The sequence below is a fragment of the Staurois parvus genome, unplaced genomic scaffold (assembly GCF_062004578.1).
Source record: "Staurois parvus isolate SC_StPar_1 unplaced genomic scaffold, SC_StPar_1.0 ptg000686l, whole genome shotgun sequence".
Classification (NCBI taxonomy): domain Eukaryota; kingdom Metazoa; phylum Chordata; class Amphibia; order Anura; family Ranidae; genus Staurois; species Staurois parvus.
Genome location: NW_028318482.1, coordinates 47,027 through 63,751, shown reverse-complemented (window position 1 = coordinate 63,751; position 16,725 = coordinate 47,027). Strand labels below are relative to the sequence as shown.

Sequence of the window (16,725 nt, the reverse complement as noted above, 5' to 3'; positions counted from 1 at the left end):
CATATAGTAATTCATCCCCCATAGTAATTCATCCCCCATATAGTAATTCACCCCCCATAGTGTAATTCATCCCCCATAGTAATTCATCCCCCATATAGTAATTCATCCCCCATCGTAATTCATCCCCCATAGTAATTCATCCCCCATCGTAATTCATCCCCCATAGTAATTCATCCCCCATATAGTAATTCATCCTCCATATAGTAATTCATCCCCCATAGTAATTCATCCCCCATATAGTAATTCATCCCCCATAGTAATTCATCCCCCATATAGTAATTCATCCCCCATAGTAATTCATCCCCCATATAGTAATTCATCCCCCATAGCAATTCATCCCCCGTATAGTATTTCATCCCTCGTATAGTATTTCATCCCCCGTATAGTATTTCATCCCTCATATAGTATTTCATCCCTCATATAGTATTTCATCCCCCATATAGTAATTCATCCCTCATATAGTATTTCATCCCTCATATAGTATTTCATCCCTCATATAGTATTTCATCCCCCCATATAGTATTTCATCCCCCCATATAGTATTTCATCCCTCATATAGTAATTCATCCCTCATATAGTATTTCATCCCTCATATAGTATTTCATCCCCCCATATAGTATTTCATCCCTCATATAGTATTTCATCCCTCATATAGTAATTCATCCCTCATATAGTATTTCATCCCTCATATAGTAATTCATCCCTCATATAGTATTTCATCCCCCATATAGTAATTCATCCCTCATAAAGTAATTCATCCCTCATAAAGTAATTCATCCCTCATATAGTATTTCATCCCCCCATATAGTATTTCATCCCTCATATAGTAATTCATCCCTCATATAGTATTTCATCCCTCATATAGTATTTCATCCCCCCATATAGTAATTCATCCCTCATAAAGTAATTCATCCCTCATATAGTATTTCATCCCCCACAGTACTATCCCCCCCCCCTTCTAGTAAGCCAAGTCCCCCGTGTCAATTCACTTACCTTTTGCGTTCCTCTCGCTGTCTTCCCGCGCCGTTCGGGTCTTCAGGGCGGACTGTGAGAGGAGCCTAGCTCCCCTCCCCTCACGTTCGGCACGCTGCCCCGCCTACACACATCCTGACAGCCACATCCGCGGGCCGGATTAAAAGGTCCGCGCGGACTTTTGGGGCTGCCAACCGAGAGGAGGCAGGGGAGCGGCCGACCGAGAGGAGGGAGGGGAGCAGGCGCCCGGCACACAGAAGAGCCGCATTAGAGTGGGTAAAGAGCCGCATGTGGCTCGCGAGCCGCGGCTTGCCGACCACTGCCCTAGGCTATCTAGCAGTTTCAGAATCCTTAATCCTTTGTGTTTACCTTCGGGACTGTACCCAGACCCCATTATATGGGGCTGATCTGTAATGTTGCTTCGGGATTGGATCCTGCATAAAGCTGGCCATATGCTGTTCAAAATTCAGCTTGTTCTGCAGGGACCATCTGAATTTTAGTCCGTGTGCAGCCATCCCTGTTTGTTCAACTTCTTTTTAAGGGATGTGCTGGAAAATATTTGATCACCAATTGGCTGCAGTCACTGATCAGTGTAATCTGACAACAGCATGTGGATAGAGAGATTTGTAAACCTTTTGATCATAGACCAGCATTAGGCCCTCGCCCTGACACGTTATTGCAACATGTGTATAGTTAGCCACAGGTTGCTTCACTCTGATTTCCAGGCCTTGAAGACCCCTTTGGGGGTATGCCCACCATGGTGGATGAAGCCTGGGCCCATAACAGGCCAGCAACAAAAGCGGAGTCCCACATAGTGAGTGGGTTATATGAGGGTTCACGGGGGGTTGTTCCCAGTAAAGCTTTGATGCACCATAAGTTCTATTTCACACACAATTCAGCAGAGAAGGACCACTTCTGAGTCAACAGGGAGATAGATCACTTCTTGGAATTTTTTTTATAAAAAGGGGATCAGCTTTTCTTTTTTTCTTTTTTATAAACAAGCCGAACTTTTAACTCACAGAGCCATTTAGTGTAAATACTGAAATTATAAACATCAGATGAAAATAGTTCAGGTCTTGACAGATAAGCCCTCATGTAGCAAATGATACAGACTGTATTCCTCACTAAAACAAATCATTTAGTTTACTGTGACTCCTTGACTTATCCATGAGTGTATCTGGTGGTTGGAAGGAATGAGTGTCACATGATCACTTCAATGCTGCTGCATTCCTTTACCCTGTGATATGGTGTATATTTATTTGCCTAGTGCTGCCACTTCGTGTCAGATTATGGAGTTGCGCTTTACAATATCTTGATTGCAGTGTTTGTTTTTATCAGTTGCTTCCTTTTTCTTTTTGCATACGATAGAAACTCTTTTTTTATTTTGTTTCTTTCCTTTTTTAGCACAACAGCATTTGGGTTGGTGATGTTGTGCGTGTGATGGATGACATGGATACAGTCAAGAAGCTACAAGTTGGTCATGGAGAGTGGACAGATGATATGGCCCCTGTGAGTGCCTAAAATCATGAGTGCCACTTGTCAGCACTGGAAAACTTTCTTCTTAGGGAACTTTTCCAACTATTCATCTGTCTGCTCATTTCTCTGTGTTAACTCCCATTTTGAACAAATAACCATGGTATGCAGTAACAGAATTTACCAGCAGTAACACCATAGGGCCATGGAGATTAAGTTATATCTTTAAATGATATATATAAAAATAGGGAGTAGGGTTAGCTGATCTGGCCTGAATTGTTGAGGGTGGGGACAGCTGCTCAGTTACTGCTGGGAGGGGGTAGTTGAACTGCTGAGTCATTGACAAAAAGGGGAGAGCAGGGGGAGTTGATCTGCTGACTCACTGTTGAGAGGAGGGAACGGGGAGTTGAGTTGCTCAATCACTTCTGGGAGTACAGATGACCATAAATGGATTGAAATTCTCTGCTGAACCGTCTGAACTTCATGTATGGGGATAGTGATTGTACAGAAGTCGATCTACCAATCGACTTTTGTGCAACCAGCCTGTAGGATAAATGCCGCTCGATCAGCGCCACCAGCTGAAGCCGGCAGCACTGATCGGTGTATAATGACAGCAGGGAAGTCTCCCGCTGGTTAAATAAAAAAAAAAAAATTATCTATGAGCTGCTTGAGGAAGCGGGAGGAGCTAAACTGTTGAGTGAATATTTTGAACAAACGACTTTTACTGCAAATTTTTAGCATGATTCTCTGCACAGTACATACAATTACAGAGGTCAGTCGGGGCTTGTTAAAACATCAATTATAGCTTGTTAGGAATATGTAAATATTTGAATATCCATAGCCTGGTCATGCATTTATTTTCAGCACCGTCTTTGGCTACGTATGCATACAGTGACAGGGTGACTTTATTTCAGTGGCACTTTAATATTGCTTTCTGTCCTAGCAGAGTTGTAACATTTGTATGATGCGCTTTGATTCCTTTTACCCCACCACATCATAACATGCCTGGTTGTTCCATTGTATAGGTCCATAAGCCCTATTCCACAAAAGCCAAGGTTTCTATACACTACACAATGGCCAGCTAGCCTAAAACAGTTGTGTATATATAGCTTGAAGTAAAAGGTTTATAATATCTGGATCTGTACAAAAAATGGCAGTCCTAGATTTACATTTTGCTACTTGGGCATAAAGGAATAATTTCCATATCTCAGCCCACTATCCTTAAAGTAAGGTATAAACCACGTGTTTTTTTGGAACTGGGGCAGAAGTGAGAAAAGCAAATACCATGTTTATGAAGGCTCTGATTTACCTTGATACTTTCTGGAGGTGTCACAAACCTCTGCATTTTATTTTACAACATACATTTAAAATATTTTTTTGCAATTCAGGAACACCCTGCCCTCACTAGCCTTAAATGTGTAATTCTACTTTCATGGAAAAAGTATATCAAATAAAAAAATAATATAGCATATACAATGGCTACACGAGCCATGTTTGTAAATATTATTATATGGGATTTATATAGTGCCAACAGTTTACACAGCACTTTCCAACATAAGGGCAGACAGTACAATTACAGTACTATTTAATACCGGAGTGATTAGAGGGCCCTGCTCGTTAGAGCTTACGATCTAAGATTTAATGTTATTTAAAATTACCTTTCCTTTTCAATTTGCAGTGCTGTCATTTACTGTAAAGTTCAGTGCAATATGGCTACCTGGAGGCATTCGGTACACTAATGGTGTTGTACAGGATGCCCCTAGAGATATAATTTTCTGCTTGTGTGATTAGGTCACTGATTTTCCCTGAAGTCTTTACTAAGATACAAGTTAAGTTTTAGGCACCTCCTGCAATAGGAATTTCAGTTTTGGCAAAATACTCCCAAAGGATAAATATTTTTAAAGGGATGCAGATTGTGCAGCTTTTCTCAGTAGAGCTGATTTTAATGAACTAGACTCTTCCATTCAGAATCAGTCTGCAAAGGACACAGTAAAACAAACAGAACAACAAAAGGTAGGCATTTGCTACAAAGTTTATTAAAATCCCTGCAATGTACACTGATCACCCAAAAGAGATTGTTTTTTTTCTTAACAAATGTGCAGTTACTCTTTAACTTACAGCTCCATCCAACACAGGATAGTCAGATTTTACCTTCCTTAAGTGTGCTGTATGCAGGGAATTGGGGTGCTCAAGCCTTCAGAGTTAGTGTGACACATGCTGTATATTCTTGTAGTCTGTGGTACTGAAATAAGTACAAAGTCTTATTTGTTCAAAATGCTAGGAGTGTTGATGTAATAAGTCACAAGTTCTTTAAAAATCTTCCTCTCGTTTTCTGTATTGTCTTCATGCTTTTTACTTCCAACATTGGCCACAAACTCTTTCTTCTATGCTTACTAACTTTCTGTTAAGATTAATGTATGATTCCTCTTCCAACTTTGCTGAATCTCTGGTCCCTCTTGACCAGGCATTTTGTATTGTACACAAGACTTTTGTCATTTGAATTGTAATAACAGGTCAGCGTTTTTGACAGAAGGCCCAACTGTTCCTGTAGACTTACTGTAATAATATCTAAAGATAATTACTATCTTTAGAGCTATCCAAATCTAGAGATGTTCTACCCCTTCATAGCTATTTTTTCCTTCCAAAACAGCCATAATATTATAGTAAAAATAATATACTGTATAGTCTGCACCACATGACAATATGATCATTACATAAAGAACTGATCATACTTGGGCGTATGCGAATATCTCATTATACATCTGCAGGCTTATCTATGAAAAATTTATATTTTCCCTCTTCTCTAGCTTAATACAGATTTTTCATGCCAAATGGACAGGTTGGGTTTTTTTGCAAGCCCCATGTTCCTCAATACTAATGGCTTTAAAAGGCCATTTGTAAAAAAGCCATTTGTAAAAAAAGCAGGTCGCTTAGAGAAAAATTAACACAGCCTCCAACACTTATGGGAGGTACACGTTTTGTCATCACTGCCTCCTGGGATAGCTGGGTGGCTGAAATCTAGCAAGAATACTCTGAGCTCGAGTGCATTCTGAGATTTTGAGCTCCCAGCTCTGCAGAAAGGAATGGTGACCTCGCTCATGACTCCCAGAAGCGTTGGAGACTGGAACCAGGGGAAGTAATTTTTTCATGGGTGATCTGTTTACAAATGGGACAAGGGGCTTGCAAAAAAGCAGACATTCTTTTTGGCTTGGAAAGTCTACTGTAATTTTACTGAGCCTGATTTTTTCAATTTGAGTGCCAGGGGCTAGATGTCACCTAAAGTTTCACAGTTACTATCCTGTTAAATGGCTTACCTTACACACTGACTACTGACTCCTAAGAGTGTGTAACAGTGTCAAATGATGAAGCACTGTAGTCAGGCGGAATACAAACAACTACAGTGTATTTTGACACCATCATGTGCTCTTCCGGGTTGGTAGATGGCATGTGAGTTTAAGCAATTGAAGAGGACTGTAATTGTTAAACATCAGGTGATAAAGCTAAAATGTCAGGCTCAAAAACAATTAGGAAAGCAGCCAATGCAGTTTTTATGGGCACCAATCGGGCTATACTTCCCTTCTGTTGGGGCATCCTGAAGAAGCCAAATAAGTAGTCATGATCTGAGAACCCTGAAGATAACATTAAGCCCAGAACATCCCCCACTTTTAGAATCTTAGTTTTCCGAGGTTGGTAGCAGTCAGAACTGCTTGCTACAGTCAGGTCCATAAATATTGGGACATCGACTCAATTCTAACATTTTTGGCTCTATACACCACCACAATGGATTTGAAATGAAACGAACAGGATGTGCTTTAACTGCAGACTGCCAGCTTTAATTTGAGGGTATTTACATCCAAATCAGGTGAATGGTGTAGGAATTACAACAGTTTGCATATGTGTCTCCCACTTGTTAAGGGACCAAAAGTTATGGGACAATTGGCTTCTCAGCTGTTCCATGGCCAGGTGTGTGTTATTCCCTCATTATCCCAATTACAATGAGCAGATAAAAGGTCCAGAGTACATTTCAAGTGTGCTATTTGCATTTGGAATCTGTTGCTGTCAACTCTCAAGATGAGATCCAAAGAGCTGTCACTATCATTGAAGCAAGCCATCATTAGACTGAAAAAACAAAACAAACCCATCAGAGAGATACCAAAAACATTAGGCGTGGCCAAAACAACTGTTTGGAACATTCTTAAAAAGAAGATGAGCTCAGCAACACCAAAAGACCCGGAAGACCACGGAAAAGAACTGTGGTGGATGACCGAAGAATTCTTTCCCTGGTGAAGAAAACACCCTTCACAACAGTTGGCCAGATCAAGAACACTCTCCAGGAGGTAGGTGTATGTGTGTCAAAGTCAACAATCAAGAGAAGACTTCACCAGAGTGAATACAGAGGGTTCACCACAAGATGTAAACCATTGGTGAGCCGCAAAAACAGGAAGGCCAGATTAGAGTTTGCCAAACGACATCTAAAAAAGCCTTCACAGTTCTGGAACAACATCCTATGGACAGATGAGACCAAGATCAACTTGTACCAGAGTGATGAGAAGAGAAGAGTATGGAGAAGGAAAGGAACTGCTCATGATCCTAAGCATACCACCTCATCAGTGAAGCATAGTGGTGGTAGTGTCATGGCGTGGGCATGTATGGCTGCCAATGGAACTGGTTCTCTTGTATTTATTGATGATGTGACTGCTGACAAAAACAGCAGGATGAATTCTGAAGTGTTTCGGGCAATATTATCTGCTCATATTCAGCCAAATGCTTCAGAACTCATTGGACGCCGCTTCACAGTGCAGATGGACAATGACTCAAAGCATACTGCAAAAGCAACCAAAGAGTTTAAGGGAAAGAAGTGGAATGTTATGCAATGGCCAAGTTAATCACCTGATTGAGCATGCATTTCACTTGCTGAAGACAAAACTGAAGGGAAAATGCCCCAAGAACAAGCAGGAACTGAAGACAGTTGCAGTAGAGGCCTGGCAGAGCATCACCAGGGATGAAACCCAGCGTCTGGTGATGTCTATGCGTTGCAGACTTCAGGCTGTAATTGACTGCAAAGGATTTGCAACCAGGTATTAAAAAGTGAATGTTTGATTTATGATTATTATTCTGTCCCATTACTTTTGGTCCCTTAACAAATGGGAGGCACATATGCAAACTGTTGTAATTCCTACACCGTTCACCTGATTTGGATGTAAATACCATCAAATTAAAGCTGACAGTCTGCAGTTAAAGCACATCTTGTTTGTTTCATTTCAAATACATTGTGGGAGTGTATAGAGCCAAAAATGTTAGAATTGTGTCAAAGTCCCAAAATTTATGGACCTGACTGTAAGTGCTGACAAAAATGCATTCAAAGCATGTTGTGTGAACAAGTCCTATATCTCTGGATCTAATGATAATTTTGACATGTATTGTTTTCTTACGGTAACCTCGCTTATTCATGTTTTCGTCATATGCTCAGTTTCACGTTGCCCAGGTTTTAACAAAATGTAAACAGCAACTCTATAGTTGTCACCTGTGCTTTACCTGAAATGACTCCTCATTTTACATCTGCCCCTTTATTTTGTTAGGCTCTGGGTCAGATCGGCAAAGTTATCAAAGTGTTTGGGGATGGAGACATGAGAGTGTCCGTTGGCGGCCAGTCCTGGACGTTTAACCCCGCTTGCCTCACTTCCTATCAGAGAGACAATGATGCCAATCTCATGACAACAGAAAATGCCAAGGAGTCCAAAAGTAAGCCATTATTACAGCAATGATTAAAGAGTAAGAATTTAGGAGCCATTACTGTGGTATAACTGGTGTGTTTCTATAAACCTATTATTTACCAGCCGCCCTGGGGTGAGCTGGCTTTAAAAACAGATTGAGGCTTCTGTGTGGCATATAGGGGATGGTTTCCCAGCTCATTTTATTAGCCAATTGGAATTCTTAGCATTGGTACCTCCCCTTATCATATGGTGATTTGATTACAAATCTGCATTCAGTAGCTGAGAACTCAATTGTAACCTTCAAAATAGACATCAAAAAGAAATGCCAACTGCACATAACCTGATATTAGTCAAGCTTATTGGTGATTTTTTATCAGAGTGAGTTTTTTTGTTAATGATCATGTTTAATTAAAATTGCATTTCACATAGAATATGTTTTCATTGGCAGGTACACTGGTCTCCATTTTAGAAAAGATTCTGGCTCAGAAGACAGATTGCGAAAGTCCCAGTTCTTTGGTGATAGAAGCCGCCCAGGGAAACATTTGCAAAGTGCGGGAGATGCTCCAGAAACACCCAGACAAGGTACCCCTCACCTAAAAATGCCCCTAATCTTTTCTTTATTATTCACACAGTCAGGAAAAAAATCATTGAAAACAAATATCAGTTTTGGATAGTGAGTTTAATGGCGTTCCACCTTTTTATACTGGTCATAACAATAGTGAGATTTCTACCCAAAGGATCCCAACCCCACCCACCTGCCTCCACCATTTTAACCACTTCCCATCTGGCCCATGTACATAAACGGCCGGACAGGAGCAGTGCAGGAGTGGATTGCCTTTATAAATGTCCTCTCACGTTCCCTACCCATGTACACTCCCTGGGAGCACGTGCACCGCGATCCGGTGCCCGCTGTGTCCGGAGTGCCCTCTGTGTGAGGTCCCGATCATGTGATCACTGATTGGCCAGTCAGTGATCACATGAATAGTAGTAAGCAAGATGTCACCCGCTCAAACTCCCTCCAACCCCGTTCCCCCTCACTCAACTACCCCCTCATCACCCCTCTCCCACGGCCCCACCACTGCTCTGACCTCCACTTCCACCCCACCCTACATTCCTCATACTGAAGCCCCCCCAACACTCCGCACCTTTGACCTTACTACCATCGAGGAAGTCTCCAAGATCCTCTCTGATGCCCACCTCACCACCTGCCCCCTCGACCCTATCCCCTCACAACTCCTACGACCTCCCTCCCCCTCCATCCTACGCTCCCTCACCCACATCTTTAATCTCTCACTCTCATCTGGCACTTTCCCCTCCCCTCTGAAACATGCACACATCACCCCCATACTTAAAAAGCCCTCCCTGGACCCCAGTGACCCGAACAACCTCAGACCCATCTCCCTGCTCCCATTTACATCTAAACTCCTCGAGCGCCTAGTCTACACCCGCCTAAGCTCTCACCTCAACAACAACAACCTCCTCGATCCCCTACAGTCCAGCTTCCGTCCCCTACACTCCACCGAAACTGCCTTACTCAAACTCTCCAACGACCTGCTAACCGCCAAAGCTAATGGCCACTATTCAGTGCTCCTACTCCTTGACCTCTCTGCGACCCTCGACACAGTCGACCACCCCCTCCTCCTCCAAAAACTACACTCCCTCGGCCTCAGAGATTCTGCTGTCTCCTGGCTCTCATCCTACCTGTCACAACGCTCTTTCAGCATTACCTATAATGCTACCACCTCCCCCTCACTCCCCCTCTCTGTTGGGGTCCCTCAAGGCTCTGTCCTCGGGCCCCTTCTCTTCTCCATCTACACCTCCTCCCTTGGCCAACTCATACACTCTCACGGCTTCAACTACCACCTCTATGCCGACGACACACAAATCTATCTCTCAATCCCCCACCTCACCCCCTCGGTCTCCGCCCGAATCACACACCTATTGAGCGACATATCAGACTGGATGTCACTCCACTTCCTTAAACTGAACCTCTCCAAAACCGAGTTTCTTGTCTTCCCCCCAGCTCGGACACCACCCCCCATTGACTTCTCCGTCACATCCAACAACGCCACCATCAAACCTGCCAGGCCAGAGTACTTGGTGTCATTCTGGACTCCAACCTATCCTTCCAGCCCCAAGTCCAATCTTTAACAAACTCGTGCAGACTCCACCTCCACAACATCGCCAAAATACGCAGGCTCCTAACCCCAGAAACCACTAAACAGCTCATCCACTCCCTCATCATATCACGACTCGACTACTGCAACTCCCTCCTCACTGGCTTGCCTCTCCGCTGGCTATCCCCACTTCAGTCGATCCTGAATACGGCTGCCAGACTCATTCACCTTTCCAACCGCTCCATCTCCGCCACCCCCCTCTGCCAATCCCTCCACTGGCTTCCAATTGCTCAACGGATCAAATTCAAAATCCTAATACTGATGTACAAAGCTGTCCACAATACTGCCCCATACTACATCACTGACCTAATATCCAAGTACCGCCCAGCACGCACACTCCGCTCCTCACAAGACCTCCTTCTCTCTAGTTCCCTGGTCTCCTCCTCCCATGCCCGCCTCCAGGACTTCTCCAGGGTGTCACCCATCCTCTGGAACTCCCTGCCCCAACCCATCAGATTATCACCTACTCTCCTCTCCTTTAGGCGCACCCTGAAAACCCATCTCTTCAGGGAAGCCTACCCCACCCCCTGCTAACCTGCCGACCTCCTCCACTCTTCCTACCACTCCATCCCCCACAGCTATCTCCTCCTGTACCACTATCCCCTCCCTCCTAGATTGTAAGCTCGAAAGAGCAGGGCCCTCGATCCCCTCATGTTTTGCATTGTATTGGTATTGTTCTGTCACATGTTCTGTTCCCCTTTGTAATGTACAGTGCTGAGCGAGCCATTGGCGCTTTATAAATACTGTATAATAATATAATAATGTCACTTCCTGACATCATTGCTTACTACTAGTGAAATCTGTGAATGATCACAGAGGTCACATGGTACAAGGCTATTCACAACAGCCTTGTACCATGTGACAAGCTGTGACCAATCACAGCTCTCACAGTATTTCTCAATGTCTGCAAGAATGCAGCCAGAGAAGGAGAAATGACTGATTTTACAGCCTTTATGGGTGTAAAAGCAATCAGTGTAAAAAAAAAAAAAAAAAATCTTCTTCACCCCCCACAAGTAGTAGTGTCACTATAGTGACACTGTACTGCTAGGGTGACAGCATGTTAAAAAATAATAATAATATATAAAATAAAAATGTAAAAAAAAAAAATTTAAATTATAATTTTTGGATATAAACTAATTTTGGTTATTTATTTTTTTTACTAAAAAGATAGCTGAATACATTTTGGCCAAGATTTATGAAGAAAGATTATTTATTTGCAAAATATTTTAAGAAAAACACTTTTTTTTCAAAATGTTTGGACTTTTTCATTTATATAGCAAAAAAAATAAAAATCCCAGTGGTGAATAAATACCACCAAAATAAAGTTTTATCTGTCAAAAAAAATGCTAAAAAATTCATATGGGTACAGTGTTGCATGACCGCGCAATTGTCATTCAAAGTGTGATAGCACTGAAAGATTGGCCTGGACAGGAAGGGGGTGAAAGTGTCCGGACTTGAAGTGGTTAAGGTGTTGTCCCTTGGTGGTTTCATTTATTTTACATAATGGAAGATGCATCAAGAGTAAAGCTGTGTGAATTTGATATATTTGCCATCCCATTTTTTTTATTTGGCTTATTATACATTTTTATTTTCCTAACTGTGCATGCAAACATGTTCATTCTGTGAGGAATCATGCAGTTTTATGAATTCAGGCTATTGGGCTTTGTGAATGGCAAGATTTTCTATAGATTAGACAAACTTCCATGTGCTCTGGTGTGTCACAAATGTTTTGGCATAAAAAATGGTGTGAACTAGTTTTCTGTTCTTCAGTTAGAACACAAACGTCAGACACATGAGGTTTGAAATGACATGATGGTCTGAGGGTTTATAACTCCCATTATTGCCCTTGATAACTTTTGTAAAAAAGAGAATGGTTTGCATCATCAATATCTACCCATTTTTGAAATGTTTCCAATGGGCTAGTCCTTTAAGTTTGATAACTCGTAATAGTGTACACCCAGCTGTTTCCTAGTTTATCCCTTTTGCTTGATTATCCCAAATGTAGCTTAGTGGGATTTGGCTGCCATCCAAGCAGGATTCCTCCCTTTTGACATGAGACAAACCAGAACCTGGGCTGCTTTGCATCACCATGAGTCTGGCTGATGAAAAACCATGTAACCTTCCAGTGTATAATGCCTTAATTTGTATTTTAGAATAAATGATCATATCATCACTGGCAGGTGTTCACACCAGCTGCTGAAGCTGGCCAGTGATTTACAGCCAAAGATTAAATAAAAGTGCTGCGTTCACTTCTCCGTTTATAGGCTCCGTTCTCTCCTTGCAGTACAAGGCCTCTGCTTGTGTGTTTGATGGTTTATGCTGTTTTTCCATGGTAGGTGGATATAAGGAACCAGGGCAGGACGGCTCTACAGGTGGCGTCCCACTTGGGACATGTGGAGGTGGTGAAGGTCTTAATTCAAGCCAATGCAAACATTGACCTTAAGGATGATGAAGGGGATTCTGCATTACATTATGCTGCTTATGGGTAAGAGCTGTACAGCTAAGAAAATCTTTAAAAATTGGTCTGGTGAGCTAATAGTTTCAGACTGCAGACATTTTCTTACCTTCGTGAGAGGCCCAGAAGACTCAGTACCAAAGGTGTTTTTATGTAAATATTGAGCAGCTCCTCACAAACACTCTCTATGTTTGGCTTATAACTATGATAATGAGCTTCCCTGACTAGTAAAGACGAGATGTAAGGGCAGGCTTACACCTGAACTCCATGACAAAGATCTAAATTGGAGCATTTGATGTGTAGAAAAAAAAATTGCCTCTATTGATGCATGCCCCTTGCTTGGTTGCTGCTCTGTTCAGTAAGTCATTCAGCCTCCACAGTACTGAAACTTGTAGTTCCAGTTGCAGTACACTGATCATAGCAGGATGCTTGTTATACACCTCTTCTATTCAGGAAAAGCCTTGTGTTATTTTCAGTGAATGTAAGTCTTTCTGTAATTGGAGGAGGGGAGATTGTGGCAATTATTCACCCTTCTTCCAGTCGAGTAAAGCCTTGCACAAGCATTTCCTATAAAGTACATAAACATAGCACAGTAGATTCTATATTCTTGTATTAGAAATAGTTGTGTATAATGTATTTCAGCTTTTATTTCTGTATCTTCCAGAACCTTTCTCTAACATTATTGTTTTGTTCTCAGTAATCAGGGTGCTGTCATCCGACTATTGCTGGCAAAAGCAGCCAACGCTGAGTTACTTAATAATGCCAAGTGTACTGCTCTGTACATAGCTGTCAACAAAGGCTTCACGGAGGTGGTGCAAATACTCTGTATTCCCAACTGTGCCATTAATGTCCAGGTGAGCCGCGAGAGAATTACATATCTAGGTGGCAAGATGCCACCCATCCTATCCTACTCTAAGAATATTCGGAGTTACTATTTACTTTTACTAGAGCACCTCTGAGCTCACACAGGGCTGTCTGTCTTTGCCTCTAGCATTTAAATAGACCAATGGTGGGAAGAAATAAAGAGAAGTACTGTATATGCTGGTTGGAAGGGGGCATAAACATGGAACTGTTGTATTGTTTTGCATTGGCAGAGCACAGGACCACTTTAAAGGCAATGCTTTGCATTTTTTTTTATTTTTTACATTCAGGGCTAAAAAAAACTATTTTAATAAGTCTTAGCTTTTGTTACTTAAATAATTGAGTACTGATGTGATACTTTTTCTTTTTATTTGCACTAACATATAATTTTGAGGACAGGCTTTCGGGGTATGTCCCCTTCTTCAAGGTCCAAGCAGTACTATTATTACAAAGTGTTAGAGTGTTATTACAGAATGTTAGAGATGTGGGGGATGAGGAAAAAAAAAAAAAGCAGAAAGAAACACAAGCCTAGGGTTAGCCTAGAGATAAGACACAGCAAAGCAAAAGCAAGGACTGGGGGGGGGAACAACACTCACAGAGGGAGTCATAAAAATGTTGGATAATGATTGAGGAATCCCATGTCCAAATTAAGGCCCTTATCCCTTGTGTCAAATAGAATTATCATTCTTAGTTCAAACGTTTTTCTTTCCTGAATGGATTTGAAACTTCCTTTAAGAACTTAAACATTGAGGTCTTCCATAATGTGCTTAAATATAAACTATTCCTTACGAATATTACTTACTTGGCAGTTTTAGCAGCAGGTTGAGCTATAGGCTAATCTCCACTACTTCTGTTTAGCCATTCCACTATCATACCCTCAGTATCGGAAGCATTGTGATCGTCTGCTATTCAATCATTGCGGTGGCACACTTCTGACTCCCTTTGGTAACACATAGGGAGCCATGTGGATTCTCAGTAACACCAGACAAATAAAAAGGAGGCAGTGCTGTGTAATATTACAAGGCACTGTATGCTCTGCATGATAACTGTCCTGGAAGCCCCTTGTATTTCATTTTTATTTTTAAAATAAAGATTTCATACAAGTAGTGAAATTCTATAGGAAAAGTCAGTCTATATACAGTCATGGCCGAAATTGTTGGCACCCTTGATATTTCTCCAGGAAATCATGTATTTCTCACGAAACGTATTGCATTAACACATGTTTTGCTATACACATGTTTATTCCCTTTGTGTGTATTGGGACAAAACAAAAAAAGGGAGGAAAGAAAGCAAATTCGACATAATGTCACACAAACCTCCAAAAATGGGCTGGACAAAAGTATTGGCACCCTTTCACAACTGCGGATAAATAAGAATGTTACAAGCATGTGATGCTCCTGTAAACTCACCTGGGGCAAGTAACAGGTGTGGGCAATATAGAAATCACACCTGAAAGCAGATAAAAAGGAGAGACGTTCACTTAACCTTTGCATTGTGTGTCTGTCTGTGCCACACTAAGCATGGACAACAGAAAGAGGAGACGAGAACTGTCTGAGGACCTGAGAACCAAAATTGTGGCAAAATATCAACAATCTCAAGGTTACAAGTCCATCTCCAGAGAACTAGATTTGCCTTTGTCCACAGTGCGCAACATTATCAAGAAGTTTGCAACCCATGGCACTGTAGCTAATCTCCCTGGTCGTGGACGGATGAGGAAAATTGATGAAAGATTGCAACGCAGAATAGTCCGGATGGTGGATAAGCAGCCCCAAACATGTTCCAAAGACATTCAAGCTGTCCTGCAGGCTCAGGGAGCATCAGTGTCAGCGCGAACTATCCGTCGACATTTAAATGAAATGAAACGCTATGGCAGGAGACCCAGGAGGACCCCACTGCTGACACAGAGACATAAAAAAGCAAGACTACAGTTTGCCAAAATGTACTTGAGTAAGCCAAAAGCCTTCTGGGAAAACGTCTTGTGGACAGATGAGACCAAGATAGAGCTTTTCGGTAAAGCACATCATTCTACTGTTTACCGAAAACGGAATGAGGCCTACAAAGAACAAAACACAGTACCTACGGTAAAATATGGTGGAGGTTCAATGATGTTTTGGGGTTGTTTTGCTGCCTCTGGCACTGGGTGCCTTGACTGTGTGCAAGGCATCATGAAATCTGAGGATTACCAAAGGATTTTGGGTCGCACTGTAGGGCCCAGTGTCAGAAAGCTGGGTTTGCGTCCAAGATCCTGGGTCTTCCAGCAGGACAATGACCCCAAACATACGTCAAAAAGCACTCAGAAATGGATGGCAAAGAAGCGCTGGAGAGTTCTGAAGTGGCCAGCAATGAGCCCAGATCTAAATCCCATTGAACACCTGTGGAGAGATCTTAAAATTGCTGTTGGGAAAAGGTGTCCTTCCAATAAGAGAGACCTGGAGCTGTTTGCAAAGGAAGAGTGGTCCAAAATTCCGGGTGAGAGGTGTCAGAAGCTTATTGATGGTTATAGGAAGCGACTGATTTCAGTTATGTTTTCCAAAGGGTGTGCAACCAAATATTAAGTTAAGGGTGCCAATACTTTTGTCCAGCCCATTTTTGGGGTTTTGTGTGACATTATGTCATATTTGCTTTTCTGCCTCTGTTTTATATTTGTTCCAATACATACAAAGGGAATAAACATGTGTATAGCAAAACATGTGTTAATGCAATACCTTTTTTGTGTGAAATACTTGATTTTCAGGAAAAATATCAAGGGTGCCAACAATTTCGGCCATGACTGTATTTAAATATGGTAGAAGAGCGTCTGCTATTGCATAAAAGCAGAAACAGGAGTCGATATTTTCTTTATCTTCTAAAAGAGCACATAAGCTTTCAGTCTAAAATGATGGGTTATATGCTACCTCCAGGTGATTGGACACCGGCAAAACCACTCAAAGCTTTAACACTCCCTCATATAACCCCTCCCGCCATGCAATCCTCCGTTTTTTGCTAGTGTATGTTTGGTGTGAGAGAATATAAATAACTACAAGGAATGGTTACAGGCTTCACCAGGCCACTGCATAGAGGGTGTCAACTTTCT

At 41.9% G+C, this 16,725-nt stretch overlaps 1 protein-coding gene across 8 annotated transcripts in view; it reads left to right on the top strand.

Moving 5' to 3' along the window:
- Positions 1-16,725, top strand: part of MIB2 (MIB E3 ubiquitin protein ligase 2) — a 162,567-nt gene that overhangs the window by 106,391 nt on the left and 39,451 nt on the right. For 6 of the 8 annotated variants that reach the window (XM_089652546.1, XM_089652542.1, XM_089652538.1 and 3 more), the window contains 5 exons: positions 2,377-2,481; positions 8,025-8,187; positions 8,608-8,741; positions 12,673-12,821; positions 13,489-13,645. In XM_089652546.1, coding sequence (XP_089508672.1) covers positions 2,377-2,481; positions 8,025-8,187; positions 8,608-8,741; positions 12,673-12,821; positions 13,489-13,645 — 708 coding nt within the window. The remainder of the gene's footprint in view (positions 1-2,376; positions 2,482-8,024; positions 8,188-8,607; positions 8,742-12,672; positions 12,822-13,488; positions 13,646-16,725) is intronic. The other 2 variants (XM_089652545.1, XM_089652544.1) reach the window with 1 other exon arrangement.